The sequence below is a fragment of the Emys orbicularis genome, chromosome 9 (genome assembly GCF_028017835.1).
Source record: "Emys orbicularis isolate rEmyOrb1 chromosome 9, rEmyOrb1.hap1, whole genome shotgun sequence".
NCBI lineage: Eukaryota > Metazoa > Chordata > Testudines > Emydidae > Emys > Emys orbicularis.
In genome coordinates this window covers 96671957-96690730 of record NC_088691.1, presented here as the reverse complement: position 1 = coordinate 96690730, position 18774 = coordinate 96671957, and the positions used below count along the sequence as shown (strand labels likewise).

At 43.1% G+C, this 18774-nt stretch overlaps 1 protein-coding gene across 1 annotated transcript in view; it reads right to left on the bottom strand.

Moving 5' to 3' along the window:
- Positions 1 to 18774, bottom strand: part of USP13 (ubiquitin specific peptidase 13) — an 83368-nt gene that overhangs the window by 40452 nt on the left and 24142 nt on the right. Inside the window, exons 3-6 of the mRNA XM_065410736.1 lie at positions 14764 to 14824; positions 5889 to 6010; positions 2217 to 2359; positions 1766 to 1950 (exon numbers count right to left, since the gene is read on the bottom strand). Of these exons, the coding sequence (XP_065266808.1) occupies positions 1766 to 1950; positions 2217 to 2359; positions 5889 to 6010; positions 14764 to 14824 (511 nt within the window). The remainder of the gene's footprint in view (positions 1 to 1765; positions 1951 to 2216; positions 2360 to 5888; positions 6011 to 14763; positions 14825 to 18774) is intronic.

Below are 18774 nucleotides of genomic sequence, written 5' to 3'. Positions count from 1 at the left end.
CAGAGAGAGGAGGTGGATGATAGGGTGAGGGCGGAAGGACAACAGCGACAGGAAACTAGTATTGTTGCTTAAAGAGCACCCGACAACCAGTGAAAAACATTCTCTTTAGAGACTCTTTTGCAGACACAGTAGAATCCTGCTATGGGGATAGGTCAAGACCGACCTCTACATTCATGTCGTTAAAAAACTGAACTTCCAAGATCAGACATGCACAAGGAATCAAATTCTCCATCTGGGAATGGGGGAGTGAATTTTGCTAGGCATTCTAATACAACAGCAGGTTGAATCAGGCACTCCCGCGGACTGTAGTGTCCTTTCCCTGCAGCTGAGTGGTATTCAAGCATGGGAAATTCTTTCCCTGCTTTGATGGAATCAAGGAAAAGCTGATAATTCAAATGTAAGGTAAACGTCTTACAACCAAATCCTCACTGATGTGGATTACAAATACAAGGGGCAAATACACCAGCTTTAACAGGAAATGGCTTTTGGAAAGTCATTTTTCATCCATACAACCATGAGCACTAAAAACCAAATTCTAGTGCATAATGATATTCTTTGTTCATACTTCCTCCTGATAGTCGTATGAAAACAGAATCTCTTTGCTTAGGAATTGCGGCTCCTCATGCCTCTATCCTGTCTAATCCCCCCAGTTCATAATCCTCTCCACAGCAACACAGTGGAATGTCAGAGGATTGACATTGAACACCACCACTTATATAGCTCCTTTTCTGTGAGGATCTTGAAGCACTTTACAAAAATTAACAAACATCACATCAGGTCTGGGATCAATGCAGGAATCACTGGACGAAATTCTATGTCCTGCGCTAGGCAGGGGTCAGACCAGATGATCATTATGGTACCTTCTGACTTTATAATCTAGTAAACTTCTAAACAAAGATCCTGCTTTCATCACGTTTCCCCAGCAGTAAAAACACAGCTAGGAAATGCAAGAAGAAATGGTGCAAAACTAGAGTTTTCTTCAAACTAGAATTTTTTCCAAGGTTCACAGATTCTTAGGTTTTCCTTTTCATTTCAAGCAAACCAAGTTTCCAGTATACTTAAATCATATGTATTATAAATCAATCCTGCATCTTACTAGGGAACATTTACAAAAGTTATACAATTTTTAAGAGACTAACAAATCTGTTTCTTAAACCTACTGCTATCCAATATGGAAAAATTATGTTAGTCACCACATAGAGTGACACAAATGGCAATACATTGTGTACCTTTCATTCTTCAAGAGCCTGGTTCCTTCTCTCCCAATACACATATATTTGTGTCTCAATTTACTATGGATAGTACATTTATAGGATATTTCCTACCCACATTTAGACTATATACAGGCACTAAAAGAGCATGAAGATGTAAAGCCACAAACCAACATACAATACGTGTTCCCACATATATATCTCACTCATTCTAGTTCTGGTCGAGTTCACACAAGCTAACAGCTGAGCTAATGCTTTCTGTCAAGAAACATCGGCACAGAAAAGCTGTCAGACATGGAAATCAGCTCTACATAACACAAGATTTGGCTATTCCAGCTCGTGTAAATTGGCGACGCACCAATAAAGCTATGTTAATTTACACCAGTTGAGGATCTGCTCCATGAAATCTGCATCTCTCACAGCTGCTCCAAAATGTGTGATGTGTACAGAGGTTTATTAACAAATACAGCTATTCTGGGCTATAAAAGAGGCTGTGATGTATGTTGTACATTTTGGTTTCTTTGCAGCTGAGCACAAATCACCTGGCAACTAACCTGCACCATCGGGAGTGATGGTTCCCAGCTTCACTGCTAAGGGATAGCCCATCTCTTTGTAGTGTTCCAGTGCATGTCCGTTTCCCCCACTGCCATCGAAGAACCATTTCCCGCACAGCACCGAGCCATCCGTCAGGTTCAGCCAGAGGTTCTCCCGCAGGTCACACTTCGAGCACTTCCAGCCACTGCCATGGGGAACATTGAAAGTAAAGCAAAAGAAAGTAATCAGTGCTACAATCCAAAATGCTGACGTTCGAGTCCATAAACAAAAGCCCACCATCTACCAATGTGGAGTACAAGGGAGTCTCACAGCTGGTCATTTGGCTAAGGACCAGCTCCTTGAGTTGCCCACATGGACCTCCAAAGTCACAAGACACGGGCAGCTCCGTCAGTGAGCCTTTTTCTGGAGCGCGCTGGTCACCATACAAACAAACAAACCCTGGCACCCTACCTGGGGGGAATCCTAACACCGTTGTCTATCTGTACAAGGGTTTTGGCGTGTTTGGATACTTGTAGCTCTTCTTCCCACGAGTCCGGGTCCTGCTTTCGGTAGGGAGATTTTGAACTGAGGACTGCGTCACAAGCTATTGTTACCTGTAAAATGAAGCCAAATAAAGCAGGGAGGTCAAACTCAAAAACTAACCCATCCAACAGTTCTTAGAAGGCAAAACTGAAAAGCCTCTGTCAAAGGGGCGCTAGGTACAATTGAAAGCCATAGGGAGTAAGGCACCTAGCTGCCTTTTGTGCCTTTGAAAGTCTCCCCCTTTGTAAATAAACTCTCTTCATGTTCCCAAGCCACTAAATAAACCAAGGCACATTCTACCCTCAGCTGCATCTGTGCAGCCCCAGTAAAGTCCATCACCTGGGTATCACTGAAGGCAGAATCAGGACCTCTATGTTCTGGCTCAAAAAATAACAAATACGTTTCCAACTGAAAAGGGTATTTGGAAAAACAAGCAAAAGTTTCCTTTATTTCCCAAGAGAAAAAATCTTGATGGTTCTTTGTTTCCCGTGAAAGAACTGAGTGGCCCATTGTCCGGATGGGGCTAATGCTAGCTGGGTGTGAGAGTTGGTAGCAACAAACCTAAAGGAACTCAGAGTCAATGTTTATGCCCAGTTCAAGGATCTGGCTAGAACTAAGGACCCGACTCAGCAAGATATTTAAGCAAATGCATAACACGACGTCAATATGCACATAAGTTCTTTGCTGAATGACAGCCATTACCATCATTACTATAGCAGGGCAGGATCCATAATAAAATATGCTGCTTTAAAAATAAACAGTGTGTTTTCCCAGCAACAGCAGATATCGCATATTCTTAAAGCAGGACATTTTCTTACACTCTCTAAACTAGCTTAGGTGTTTGCAAGCTGTCAACTCTTACCCCTATAAACACAGCATACCTGTGTAGTGTGGGTTTTTTAATGAGTCTACACATCACATAAGAATGCTTTCCTTTAACCCGTAACTCCACATGTTTCTCCATAAAGACACACTGTGAAATAGCTTAGAGCCCAAATGTAGATTGCGTATCCTTTTCTTTTTAAACACAAACCCGAATATCAAGAGAAATGCTTTTAAATTTTGCGTTTTTATTTTAACGAAACCAGTTTGCTTGGGTTTTAAACATTTCCATGCAGAGTTTGTAACCCAACCATTGCAGCAGCATTGTGATAACTTATAGGAACCAGAAAGTGAAACTCACAAGTCTGGTTTCATTGTCCCAGCACAGAGGCATACAAAAGACAAACCAACAGCATTAACTTGAAAGTGTAAATTAAATTATTATAACTGAAAGAATACCTAATACATTATCTAAGGACATGTGGGTTTTTGTAAATAAATATTTTATTTTTTGCCTGTGGCAACCCTTGAGCCAAGCTAATGAAAACAGATTATCTTCCAATGTATGTGTTACATTCTTAGGCCCCAACCCAATAGAACTACTCATGTGATTAAAGTTCAGCAGGTGGGTAAGTGTCTGCAGGTTTGGGGCTTTTATTTGGCCCAAACTTTCCAAAATGGCCTCTGATTTTGGGTACCCATCTTGAGACATCTTGTTCCTGATTTTCAGAAGTGCTGAGCACCCACAACATCAACTGAAGTCAATGGGAACTGGGGTTTCTCAGTCTCTGAATATCAAGCCCTTTGGTGCCTCAAATAGTGTATCCAAAACCGAGGGTCTCCTTTGGAAAACATGGGCCTTCTTTTGATAGTGCAGATAACAGAACAACAAAAATGGAAAAACAGATGCAGGAGTCAATTCTCGACATGACTCAGTACTTCTGTACAAAGCACTGCCAAGCCTCACATCTGCTGAAGGGGAATTCCCAAGTCTTCAATCCCCATCACCTGTTTGCAGCTTCCTTAAATTCTCTCTCCACTTGGGATGGCCATGATCTCCCTCCTCCCTCCCTAAACACCCTCCACCTTCTCCCCATCATTGGTGCCAAATTCTGTAGCATGTTCTAATCCCTCAATCTGCCTCAGCAACCCCACCACCACCTGCCTTCACCCACCCACACACTCACCTCTCACTTCCTCTCTCAATACCAGCAGGCCTTCTTTCCCCCTGCCGAGGCAATCAGGCCCCTGACCTCTCCAACTACCACCCCAACCCCCATCTCCTCCAATCTCATTGAATGCTTATCTACACATGCAGACTCTGTTGCTCCTCCAGCTTCATCCTGCTGCCTCCGCTTTCCATACCACTCAACCTGCACTCCCTGAGGTCTCTAGCAACCGCATCCTGGCCAGATCTCAGGGGCTCATCACCAGCTTCATCCTCTCTGCTGCTTTGGACTGTCTCATACGCTCCTTTTCAACATTTTTGCCTCCCCGGGTTTTTGCCTCTCTCCAGTCCAACAAGACAGCTGTTAAGATCCTCTTCCTTGCCCGTCACCATCTAACCTCGCCCCTCTGAATCCCTCCACCAGCTCCCACTTCTCCATCTCAAAGTTCAAGCTTCTCGCTCTTGCCTGCAAGACCCTGCATAACTCTGCCATCTCTTCTTAACTGCCCTGGTCTCTTTTGCTTCACCCCTCTCCAACCTCCTCAACATTGTCAAAGAGCTAGTCTCCACACACCATGGGTCCAGTTCTGCCAGCACAGTCTTTACCCTTTCTTCCACCACCCAGAGGTGATCTGTAAGGCCACTATCCTCTCCCCGTTGAAATCCCTCCACTAGAACAGCTTTGGGGGGGAGAAGAAAGGAGAGACAGAACATATAGGGGAAGAGGTAGAGAATACAGCAGAGAGAAAGGGTGGGGGAAGCAAAAGGAGAAGGATGGTCTAGAGATTAAGGCATTAGCCTGGGACACAGGCCGGAGCTCAATTCCTTGCTCTGCCATAACTTCCTGTGTGACCGTGGGCAGGTTACCATGTTAGTCTCTCTGTGCCTCAGGTCCCGATCTGTTAAATGGGGCACTTCCCTACCATATTGGGGTGATGTGAGGATAAATATATTAATTGTGAGGTTCTGAGATACTACAGTGATGAGGGCCATATAAGTGCCCCAGGAAGAAAGAGAGGGGTCAAAAACAGATAATCAAGACAAAGCAAGAAGACATGATAACAGTCTTCAAGTATGTAAAAGGTTGTTATAAAGAGGAGGGTGATAAATTGCTCTCCTTAACCACTCAGGACAAACATAATGGGCTTAAACTGCAGCAAGGGAAAATTAGCTTAGACGCTGGGGAAAACTTTCTAACTGTCAGGGTGGTTAAGCACTGGAACAAATTACCTAGGGAGGTTGTGGAATCCACATCATTGGAGACTTTTAAGAACAGGTTAAACAAACACCTGTCATGGATGGTCTAGATAATACTTAGTCCTGCCTCAGTCCTACATTTCTATGATTCTAAGAGATAAACCACTGGCCAAAGAACAGGACAGAATAAGTGGAGTTAACAAGGAAGAAGGTAAAATAAAAGCAAGAGACAGATGCAGTAAGTCACATTTTTTCAAATGCCTCCCCTTTGCCTAATTTCCCCGTGCAGGGGATGAGGGAGACCCTAATAGTAAAAATAACCAACATACACATGAGCAAACAAATCCCTGTATCCATAAAAATGAACTTGGAGTCAATTCCTACTCTGCCACCAGTAGCACACACTCACTGACCAGTGCTGGCAACTCCTCTATATTTGGTAATGGAATTTCATAGTGATCTGGAAATATAACGAGTTTGGCTTCATCTTCATACTCAAAATCATCATTGTTTAAATCGCCATTTGTTTCTAGATCTGCAAAAGAGAGAGAGAGAACGTAAGGAGATGATAAACTGTTAAGGAAACTAAAAAAATCTTTAGACTGAAATCTGACAACTTCTCTGGGGTGAAAAGCTGAGGACCAAAGTATCCATCTTGAGTTAATACTCATTCACAATCACAGCTGCGCTGGCCACTGAGTACAGCAGCCATCGTTGTGTTGTTACGGACATTGCACTTTGGGAAGTAGATAAGATCCTGGTATTCTTTTGGGTTACTCATTAAGAACAAGAACATAATGCATTCTGGTAGCACCTTTCATCTAGGTCTCAAAGCACTTTACAAACACTGAGGCTTTGTCTGTATTGGAAAGTTTTACCCATTATATCAATATAGTCATACCAATGTGACCCTCCACGTGGACACACTTTTTCCAGTATAGAGTGGCTTTCTTTGGTTTAGCTTGAACCCCTTCCCATGCAACATGAACTAAACCAAAAAAGGCACGCATACTGTAATAAAAGTGTGTACACTGGGGTTTATACCTGTATAGCTATATAATTTAAATTCACACCTGAGATTTTAGCAAAAACACTTTTCCCTGTAGACAAGAATAATCAAAGTCTCACATCATTCCCCATGAAGTATAACAAACAAATCAGGAAGGTGAAGAACAGAGAAGCTGAGGCCAACGTTTTCAAAAGTGGTTTTTAACTTTGATGCCTCATTTTTGGGGGCCCCAACTTGAGCCACCCAGATTTTCAGAGGTGTTGAGAACATGAACCTCCTATTCACTCCCGCACCTCTGCCCTGGAGTTGTGGTTGCTCAGCAGCTCTGAAAATCAAGACCCACATGTCTCACATTATGCCGCATGCCCCAAAATGGAAGTGCACAAAAACAGAGGGCCTCTTGGGGAAATATTGGCTGTGATTTGCCCATCGGTGGGTGGCCAACTTAATGATACCGAGCAATTTGGGTACGGTGAAGTAACTTCCCTTCCTAACCAATAACGGATGAATGTAGAGTAAAAGCAGCTGATGGGTGTTGCAGTGACCATTTGCCTGCTCTCCTGGTGCCTTCTGGGACACATATAAATACATAAGATGATACACTGAGATCCACAGCTGAAAAGTCCCAAGTATTATTATTATAGGAAACCAAATGCCCAAGATTAACTGGGTTAACACGTAGTAATATTTACATGAGATCTGGGTGCTTTTTGTATCATCTTTCATTTCCCTTCCTTTATGCTATGCAGATTTTATAAGATGAAGCCACAAAAAGGAGCAGCGTAAGGAGAGTGACAAGTAAAAGCATGGCTGTGTTGTAGTTTTCATGGCAATCAATGGACATTTTCCCATCAGCATGATGGAAGCAGGATCCATCTAGACATCAGGTTTCTACAGATCAGATACTGTCACAGGAGAAGAAAACATCTGGCCTAAGGTGGTGGATAGCTGACCCAGGTTGGCCCTTATTTGTTCTCCAGGCACATACATAACTTTTACTGATCTACTTAAATGTTAAACAGGCACTGGCAGCAACCACTGCACATGTGGAATGTATGAAACCTAGGGTAAGGTGAAGATGGAAGGTGCCCAGGTTAAATTACACCCTCTACTTATCCACAGAACAGTCACAAAATAAACAGCATCACTAGGAGCTTCTCCCAAACTCTCACACTAATACACCTTAATCAGACCTGGAGGGATCACCTCTAGGGACAACAATAATCCAGACTCCACTGAGTCCTTGGCTCTCTGCTGAGGCTGCCAAGCAAGGATCAGCTAGTGCCAACTGGGGTTTTAATAATCTGACCACTTGTCTAATAACAACTGGCCCAACCCCACCAACCTATTGCACATAGGCTGAAAAAAGACAGCCAACAGAAAGTAGCAACCTTTAGTCACTAGCAACCTGGGTGAGATTAAAACAGATGATCTAGAGAGGAGAGACTAAGCCATTACCAACTCCCTGGCTAGCCAATTCTCTCAATAATCCTTTTCCTTACAAATCACTTTCACAGCAGTCTAATATGGATCACCCAATAACTCCACTACAGCCAGCGCTTCTTTAACATTTCCCATTTCAACCCTTGATTTTGAAGGAATTCTATGGATCCAACCACAATGCTAATTTTTTCCAGAATGCACCTAAAAATAACTTATCTCTTCTTAAAGAGAAATCAAACCAAACAACCTCAAGCCACTAAGGTGTGTGGCACCAAACCATGCTGAAGTTCAGTAATGCCCAAGATACTGACAGTGGCCCCCATCCATAAGGCTAAACAGTTTAAACACAAAGTGTCTCTAGGTAATTCCAGAAGTGTTATGCTCCAGTTCCCCAAAGCAGCTAAAATATCCAGCATATATCAACACAGGTGTGGAGAAGGCGAGTCGTCCCATTTGGAGCCTGTAACGATACATTTCAATCAGCCACCAGAGGGCACTGGAGGATGGCTTACTCCAGTGGTTCTCAACCAGCAGTACATGTACCCCTGGGGGGTACACAAAGTTCTTCTGGGGGTACATCAACTCATCTAGATATTTGCCTAGTTTTACAACAGGCTACATAAAAAACACTAGCGAAGTCAGTACAAACTAAAATTTCATACAGACAATGACTTGTTTATACTGCTTTACATACTATACACTGTAATGTAAGTACAATATTTATATTCCAATTGATTTATTTTATAATTATATGGTAAAAATGAGAAAGGAAGCAATTTTTCAGTAATAGTGTGCTGTGACATTTTTGTATTTTTGTCTGGTTTTGTAAGCAAGTGGTTTTTAAGTGAGGTGAAACTTGGGGTCCGCAAGACAAATCAGACTCCTGAAAGGGGTACAGTCGTCTGGAAAAGTTGAGAGCCACTGGCTTGCTCTGACCATTGCCAATACCTTTAGACATCTATAAAGACCTTTGATATTTTTTATTTCTTCACTTTACAGACATTAAGGATGATCAGTTGCTCTAGCATTAATGATCTGCTATATACAAATAGCAACGGCTGGCTCTTCTGGGTGTAAGAACCAGACTGAAACCGCCACTCCTAGCAGCTCATTTTGACCAAGCTCAGTAACGCTGACCTGACCTGGATTTGAACCGGTGACCTAGAGGTGAAAGGCTCCGTGTCCCATTAGCAATCAATCCCTTGACAATGAGGGTAATGACACACTTAAAAGTATCCACCATTTTAGCTACAGTGAAGAAGGGGAAAATGGGAAGTTTAATTGATCTTTTAAGGCTTCATGCCATTCAGATTGCTACAAGACCAGGGAATTACATTCTCTCCATACAATCACATCAGAAGCCTGACATACTGACTTCAAGGCAGCATGACAAAAAAAGACATACACTGTTGCATCAGTGCTAGCGAAAGAATGAAGATTTAATTTGTGGTTCTTTGAAAAGGGAGTATGCAAAACCAGCACCATCTCACTAAACACTTCTGCTCCATGTGGCCAAGATTTGCAAAAGTGACTAGCCATTCTGGGTGCCTAACTTTGGGTGACTAACACCTTAAAGGGACCTGATTTTCAGAGGGTGAGTTCTCAGCACTTCAAGCTGGGCCCCTTTAAAAGCTGTCAAGTTGAGCACCTCAAAATCACTAGCCACTTTGGAAAACCCTGGCCTGTGCACGTTCAGAGGTGTTTAGTTCAATGACAAAAATAAATTCTCCTTCCTTTTTATTTCCAGTAACCCCGCAGAGCCAACAAAGCTGAGAGACGGTGAATTCGTATTTGATCAACAGAACTATTAACTATGTTCTATTATGAGAGAACGGGGCTGCCCTGGAGTAACTGCGGGTAGAATTTGCCTTCCACAATTGTTACTGGGGATTATGCGTGAGCAGGGAAGAACCCACTTGAATTTCAGAACTCAGGTTAGGTTTGGTGAGCCAGCAATTAGGGGGGGAAAAAATCTATTTTTACTTGTAAATTGAGCAAATTTGATTTAGAATCAATGTGACATGAGTGGCAAGGAGTGCTGGGAAGCCCCTTTCCCACACAATCCCTTCCCAGGTGAAGGCAGCACTTCAAGATGCTCGAATACCATGAGCCCAGGAACCCGTGTAGTAATGAGTTTACTTTAGCTCTGAGGTCTCACACAGCCACCAGACAACTGGTTTATAGCAATTCTGAAAGGCTGACACATTGATGCTGAACCCACACAGGGCAATGTATTTCCCTTCTAAGGGACCAGGAGCTTTATGAGGCTGTCATAGGCACAATTAAACATTGTGGTCATCAAAACAGAGCACCCACAGGTCACAAAGAGCATACTGAGGGAGAGGACGAAAGAGAAGGCAAAATAACCAATGCTCTGAGTGGAGGCCAGGCTGGGGTTGTTATTTTGGGCAAACAGTCAGCAGGGTAAATTTACCTCAGCTATCATCTGGCCCAGCTCATAAGCATCACTCTAGTGATAGCGAGAAGTGCACTGCCGCTGGCTGACTGAAAACAGCAGCTGAGTGGGCAGTTGGTGGCAGAGGGTGCTGTAAACTAAGCTACTAGAGGGAAAAGAAGGGAGAAACTTGACTGGACATGCCCAGATTAGATTTAGATGAGTTACCAACTGAACACACTAATAATAGTGGCATAATTAGATCCCAGGCAGGACCCCCAAACAGGATATCCATCGTGTGCGTGGTGATGCCTGTGTGTGAGACAGACAGCTCCCTCATAACACAGATCAATGAGTCTGCAACCAATACTGAGGCCCTACAAAGGGGTCTTGAAAATCAAGTCTCATTTAGGACTCAGACCTGATCCCATTACCTTGAATGGCAGAGGCTCAAGCCCTTGAACCTCAAATCATTCCTTCCAGCTGCCCCCAAATTATCATGAATGCAGCATCTGTCTATTCAGATAGCAAGCCATTTGGAACAAGGATTCTGTCCTCAGACATGTCTGTAAAGAACCAAGCTCACTAGCAAAGCTATAAAAGAAATAGATAAATAATAAATATACTCTACAGCCATTTCATCCTGTCTGGTGAAAGGAAACCAAACTGCAGCCCAGCTGAGACTTTACAATGCTTCTCACTAGGATCCACTAAATCATTAACTATAAATTGGATAATATTTGCACAGTGCTTTGAAGATGTAAAGCATTAAGTACTATTTTTACTAGGAGGTATTTACCTCAGTTTAACACCATAGCGGTTAATATAATCATTACTTCCACTCCCGCTGTACTGTGGATTTTCTTCAACATTACAAGTTAAGTAGGCAAAGAAAACTAAGGCCTGGTCTACACTAACCCCCAAATTCGAACTAAGGTACGCAACTTCAGCTACGTGAATAACGTAGCTGAAGTCGACATACCTTAGTTCGAACTTACCGCGGTTCAGACGCGGTCCACACGCGGCAGGCAGGCTCCCCGTCGACTCCGCGGTACTCCTCTCGCCGAGCTGGAGTACCGCAGTTGACGGCGAGCGCTTCCGGGATCGATATATCGCGTCCAGACCAGACGCGATAAATCGAACCCGGAAGTTCGATTGCCAGCTGTCGAACTACCGCGGTAGTGTAGACCTGGCCTAAGCTAACAAAATTAAAATCTCTAGTTGTATTCCTAATAACGTTAGGGTTAGTTATACTGATTTAATGTAAGTATGGTTGTTAACATGTTTTGTAGTCAGGGCTCCCTTCCTATGGCTCTAAAACAACAAATTATTAAAACTGCAATATTTGTAAACTCTTATTTTCTTTTCATTATATATGCTGTCTGTCCACTTTTCTGAATTTCACTCAAGCTTGGGTAATGAAACTAGAAAGTGACAATTTCACTCACTTCTTACCCCGTTTCGCTTTTGGTTCTCATGTGCTGGCACAACTCTATTGTACTTAGGTTCACAATGCTACAGGGGAATGTTTAAATCCTCAAACCACCATTTCTATTCATAGAGTGGTGTCCGTATTTTGTACAATCACGCTTACATGAACACAAAATCTAAATATTGAGCCACAAGCTAGCTGACTGAACCCTTTTAAGAAGGTGGTAACATTGCAAAATAAATAGACAAGTTAAAGATATCCTCACTGAAAACAGAGCACAAGCACATTTTGCCTGCAAGGTCTTTATGGTCTGGAAGACTAGCCACATTGGCTCCAAATGAGTTCACCGAAGCAATTAACCAGATGTCATCAGGGAAAGCTTGAGACGTTCACACAAAGTTCACACAAGGACATTTTTGCAAACTCAAAGTAAAGCTTCTCTCTTCCCTTCCTAGGCTAATTTTTGTTTCTAACTTAGACAACTGGCAGCACACCCTCTACCATGGCTCTTTTCAGTGTTTTGGGAAGGAGTATCTCATAATGGTTTGATCCTACTAATTTTTCAGATTTCTTCGTTTCCATTCTATTCTCATGAGAGCAGCAGTTCTGGAAGCCATTCTATGAGAATTGTAAAGATGTGTTTCTAATAAAGGAGACCGGAAGGGGTTTAATAGTCTTAATAGCCGTATATCAAAGAGGATTCTAACTAGCAGTGCAACAGGTGCCCAAACTAGCCTGACTGTACAGAAAACCAGCGTCACTGGGGCTGCTTGGAATCACTCAGATCAAGACACCCAAAACCTATCTCAGAAGGTCACTTGATCATCTATTGCAGCCCCACTACCTGTGTGAGCCAGGACTGGCTAGGTATATGCATTGGCTGACCAATCACTGCCAGTTTGGTGTCAGCCTCTATCATGGAATTCTGGGTCCAGATGAGCAAGCAAAAGCAGCACATAAAGTTCTGTAAAGATGGAAAGTCTGGCAACTCAACACCAGCTATGAGAGAGCATCTAGCAGCAACATGGCCTAGCGGATAGGGGACCAGACTTGGAATCAGGAGACCTGTGTTCTCTTACTATCTCTGCTACTGACTCATTGTGCAATCTCACACAATTCACTTAACCTCTCAGTGCTTCAGTTCCCCCATTTGTGAATGGGATAATCATATTTATTTACTCACCTTTGCATCCATAGATCTCAAAGCACTTTACAGAGGGCTATACAGGTGTTAACCACTGCTGTAAAAACACCACTTAAATGATTAAAATGAGACAGTATCAAGAGAGTTTCAGTTCATCCCCAAGCAGCAACAGCTGTGCAGAGGACTATGAAGGAGCACACAGCCCAGAGGAGAGCAGAATCTCCACAGATGTCTCAGATCCATAAGATCCTGGGGTAAACAGTGACAATTCAATGGGCCAAATTCATCACTGGCATAACTCCCCTGCCTTCAAGGATTAATTGGAACCAAGACTGTTGGAACCTCTGGAACAGCTCTAACAGCATGGGAGCAGAATAGTCAAATGCAAGGGCACAATTTAAAGGAAGGGCACAAATCCTAGACCATTCAAGCCCCTCTTCTAGCAACAAACTGCAGAGGAGCAATGGTGCATCACTCCTGCCCCTCTTTAAGCCATATAAAATGCACATGCAGTAAATTAGCAATAACAAAATTTGGTCTTGTGTTTCTATGAGCCTTTTTTGTGTGCATCTCATTCACATGTGCATTACTAACACTGCAAGGCACCCCTGCTTGGCAGTCTGCTTTCTTTCGGAAGCTTATGCAGCCACTCTGTAATCGTTTAGTGTTAATTGAAAATTATTCTGAATATGAACTGCTAGCAACTAGCATTTAAACCAGTGCCTGCCAACTCCTCATTAACAACCCCTTCCTCTTGAATCTGCGAGGGAAAGGGGGACTTCACTTGTTTACTCTCCTCTCACTAACTTTCCCTTTCTTTTCTCCAGGCACCTTTTCCAGAACTGACTCCTGACATAAAAATTACTGAATCCATCACGATCCTCTCAGCAACACATTCCACAGACCAAAGCAGCTCCAATGGGATGCCAAGCTATTGTTCCCCCTTCCACTATGAGAGAGCTGGCTTTTGCTATGAAAACATTTAACCCCTTCACCTCAGGAAGAATTATTTAGCTACTTTCAGTAGTGATTATGGCTAATTACTTAGCTACTTAGCTAATTACTTAGCTACTTTCAGTAGTGATTATGGCTTCTATTCTCTCCCCACCCCATGAAAGGCATGAAAAGGGAAAAAATACATAGAAAATGCACCAGAAAAGCCCCAGAAATGGGCAGATTGGAGCTGATACTGTAGGGTCCCAATGCATGAGTTTATGGGGTCCTAAGGTTTCTTGGTTGATGCATAAATCAACTGATATCAAGGAAAATTGGGGTTTGATGGAAAGATGATTAGAGGCAGATGAAGGAAACTCATTGGGGATTTCCCGTTCTTTCCCTCACTTTCTAGCTTTCGTAGAGCAGGGAGACATGTTAGGCAGATAGAATTGTGTAAGTGTTATTAAAAGAGGTTCAGTATACATGTACAGTTATATTTACTTTGGACCAGAATGGGGACCCCTTACTCACACTCATAAGCAGTTACCAATAGTTCCACAGAAGTTAATGGGACTACTCCTGAGAGCAACAAGCAGGAATCAGGGATCCCCAGACTGGCCCTATAGAAGCAGTTAATCCAAATTAGCATATTATAAAAGCAATATACTATGGTGATGGCGCACATGTAAGTAGACAGGTGTCTAACAAACCCTAAGCAGTTTGAGAATACCTGTGAGGCTGTTTTGGGATGATCATTAATAATAATATTTTTTAAAAGGAAGACACTTACAAATTTGTAATCTTTCTACTCTGAACAGTTTTAAAAACAAAACAAAATAAGGCAGACATGCTGGAGTGGCAGGTGTACCCAAATGCACATGCACTGGGATTAGACACAAGGACTGTATGAGAGCAGCTATTTACAATACCTAAAAATAGCATTGCGTTCCTCCTTTTTGGTAAAGCTCCACCAGATGCGCCTGGTACCTTCTGGAAAGAAAAAAAGAAAATATACAGTTAAAAATCGAACCTGTGAAACTGCAATAAGCAAACAACAGCCTCATGTCGGAGCTTCCCGACAGGTAGAGGGGCCAGTGTGCGTTCGGTGTGTTTTCAGGGGAGGGATGCACAGGTACAAATTTAGTGCTGGTAAAAGGTGCCAGACTCACATCCCTGAACAGCAAAGTCCTCTGTTTAACCGTAGAACACATACAGCAGGGGCAGCAGAAGCGTACGCTTCCTTCATATCCCTCGCCAATGGAACTCGACCCTGATCCAGTGGGACCACCTTCGGAAGTCAGAGTAGTTTATTGTGGTAGCACTGTCACACACACACACACACACACACACACACACACACACAAAACTGGATGGAACCATCATGTAATTTCACACATACTCCCACACCATCAGACGTCAACAGTGCTTAATGACTGGACGTAGACTGGACATGATGACCCAGAGGTGAAAGACTCTGCTTCCCATTATCAATCCAGGTGGGCCAGCAGGGCCCTCCTGGCTGTTATAACAGACTTATCTAAAGTAAATAATCTAAAATAAATGCCTCCTCAATGAGGGCCTGAGCCTGCTCCCACTGAAGTGAATGAAAGTAATCACAATGGTCTGTAAGCATTAGGGGCTATGCAGAAAACCTATGCTAGGCAGACTGGTTTAGTTTTAAGATGGCAAAAACCTACGAGCAGAGCACAGCTGTGTGCCAGGTATTCCAGCGATAGAGCTAATTTCAATTTCAGGTAGTGCTTTTGCCAATTCAAAGTGCTTTACAAAGCAATGGGAAGAATACCGGCAGCACCATAAGCGTAAAATAAATAAATAAATTAATTAATTAATGGAGATATCCTATCTCCTAGAACTGGAAGGGACCTTGAAAGGTCATTGAGTCCAGCCCCCTGCCTTCACTAGCAGGACCAAGTACTGATTTTGCCCCAGATCCCTAAGTGGCCCCCTCAAGGATTGAACTCACAACCCTGGGTTTAGCAGGCCAATGCTCAAACCACTGAGCTATCCCTCCCCCCTAAAAGCAAATGCAACCACTCTTTCTAAGCTATTCAGAACCATGCACTGTTAAAACTTCTTTAGTGATTATTTTTTGTGTGGCTCTTGTGCCACCAGCATATCTTTTACAGCATGTAACATAATGTCATGCTCTTTAAGTGGGGTTTGTTGGTTGCTTTTTTATTATTATTTTTTTAAATAGTAAAATTAGGATACAACAGGTGGAAAGAGACAGGCCCAGAATCTGTCAACCTAGGAAGAGTTCATGTATTTGTCTCTGCTGACAGGGCGGTGAAGAGTTCACATATTTTCGGTGATTCTTTCTGCCATGTAAATAAAGCTTCGGCCAAAGAGATTGGCTAGAATCATCAACAAGCTTTCACACCCCATAGAAAAGTTTTCCGTTATCAGAAAGAACAGACACCAACTAATGTTTCTCGGCTACACTTATCAAAACAACAAAACCTACTGTTCAGATTTATCATACTGATTTTTTATTTATTCACCCTGTAGGCAGGGGGAATGGCCACTAGTATTAAAAACGAGCTCATTTTCTCAACGAAATGTAAATGACAAACAGAATTATGTAGCGTCTTTTCTCACTCTTAAAAAAAATCCCTGATCTACTATAAAAAGCAGCAACAGCAGCAATATACAAAACAGATGGTTGCCCCCCCGCACCCCACACACCCCACATTATCTCAGTGGTTCAATTGCCACACTGGAAAGCTGGGATTGAATTCCCACCACTCCATGTGTGACCTGGAGCAAGACATTAAGACCAAAATTTTCAAGAGTGACCACTCACTTTGGGTGCCTCCATTTTTGGCTGCCTACCTTTAAATATCTCAGACTGATTTTCAGAGGTGCCAAACACCTGCCGCTCCCACCGGCTTCAACTGAAGTGCTGGATGCTCAGCACTTCTGGAAAAGCAGGTCCAGGCAGTTTGTGCCTTGCTTTCCCTATCTGTAAGCTGGAGGTGATAACTTTCCTCCCTCACAGGCTATTACAAGCATTAATTAATATTTGTAAAGCATTTTAAGATCCTCCAATAAAAGGCAGAGTCAGTGTCAAGTAAAAAAAAATGAGGAGTCCTTGTGGCACCTTAGAGACTAACAAATTTATTTGGGCATAAGCTTTCGTGGGCGACAGCCTACTTCATCGGATGTATGAAGTAAAAATAACAGGAGCAGGTATAAATAGTAATAGGAGTGCTATGTCGGTCTCTCCATGTTACTTGGACTGTCAGGAACCTAATTTGGCAGCTGTATAAATCGCAGATCTGTGTAATGAACCACCATGTTACCTATGTTCTCACAAGAGGGCCCATCGCTATCTGCGCACCTGCCATGTAGCAAATCTTACCCTTCCCAATGCAGCGCAATGGTTTCAAAAGTTACGGGGCCTAAGGCAGAGAGAGCACCCAACTGAACACTGCCTGTGTTATATCCCTGCTGTGCACGGTACTGGCAACACAGCCATTGAGGCTGCAGAAGAGTACCTGGTTTTTAAATCTCAGAAAAAAATGACTACGCAAAAATTCAATTTGATGAGTCGACTGACATTGCTACCGTGGGGGTGCTACACAGCTTGCAGTGCCAGTGACATATGTTTCCCATTGATTCTATGGAAGATGACTTGGGAACAGATCCTTCCCGAGTATAAGCTGCCATAGCGCCACTGAAATCAATGGAACTATGACAATTTACACAAGCGGAGGACCTGCCCCTTGCTCTTTTGTAAAGCTGTGCCAGGACACACAGCTGATACTTATCCCAGACACTTCAGGAAGCGACAAAGACTTCCACATTCTGCAGGGATGATCCCAAGGCAATGAGAGACAAGAATAGCAACCTGGTCACATCCATCCAAAGTCACTGCACCCAGTGCCGCATGGCTTCTCTGTCTCATACAGCCCTAGTGCTTAGTAAGCATCCGAGAACCTGCGCTGGGTCCGTCATGAAGCTGTCAAGCAGGTGAACCTCATTAGAGGCAGTCTGACGGATTCTCAACATTTGGCATTGTTGATGGGGCTCCATCACTAGCAACTCCACAGGAGGGAGGTGGCTCCCACAAGGTAGCAATATCCCAGCAAGCTGCTTTAAGAGCAGAAGTACAGGTCCTCACAAAGGATCGCAAGTTTCTCCTTACTGATACCTTCAATCATTCAGTATGGGCGGCAGGCTTAGCCAACCTTGCTGATATCTCTGAGTACCCGAATGAGCTGAACTACTCTTTCCAGGGGCAACACACCAATGCCTGCCCATCTGCACTAAGGTACAAGCATTCATCAGAAAACATGGACATTGGTCTTCCTGAGAATAGACAAAATGTGGGGTCATTTCAGACTTTGAGACAACACGTCTGCAAACTTGTGTGGATCAGTAGAGCCCATTCAATTATATTTTTATAGTTCCAATTAACTCATTTAATTAATGTTAATGTCTTAAGGCCGAACATCTAGTACAGTAACATGAAGACATGTATAAATTTATGATGTTGTCCAGCAAAAGTGAAGCAGAGAAGTAGTTTTCATTTTCGCCCCACTGTATCTAAACCTTTGGAGACATATCCAAACACATGTACATACACACAGGCAATTAACATAGGGGCATTGTGCTAGACATCCCTTGTTTCTTAGAGAAATAGTAATACTATCGTATTTTGAGTTTATATGTCCCCTCTCATCCAGAAGGATCCCAATGTGGGTTACAAACTCTAGAAGTTATGGACATTCAGCCACCTCTGGGGTGGAACGCTGCAGCCATTAATATTACACAACAGGCTCCAGGTGGACAGAAGAGTACTGCCTAATCAATTACCACTGTATCATCCACTAGCCAAGTACTACCCCAATCTTGCTGAACCTGGCAGCTGAGTTCTCCCAATGTCCTATGCAAGATGGTACAGCTGCAACCCACAA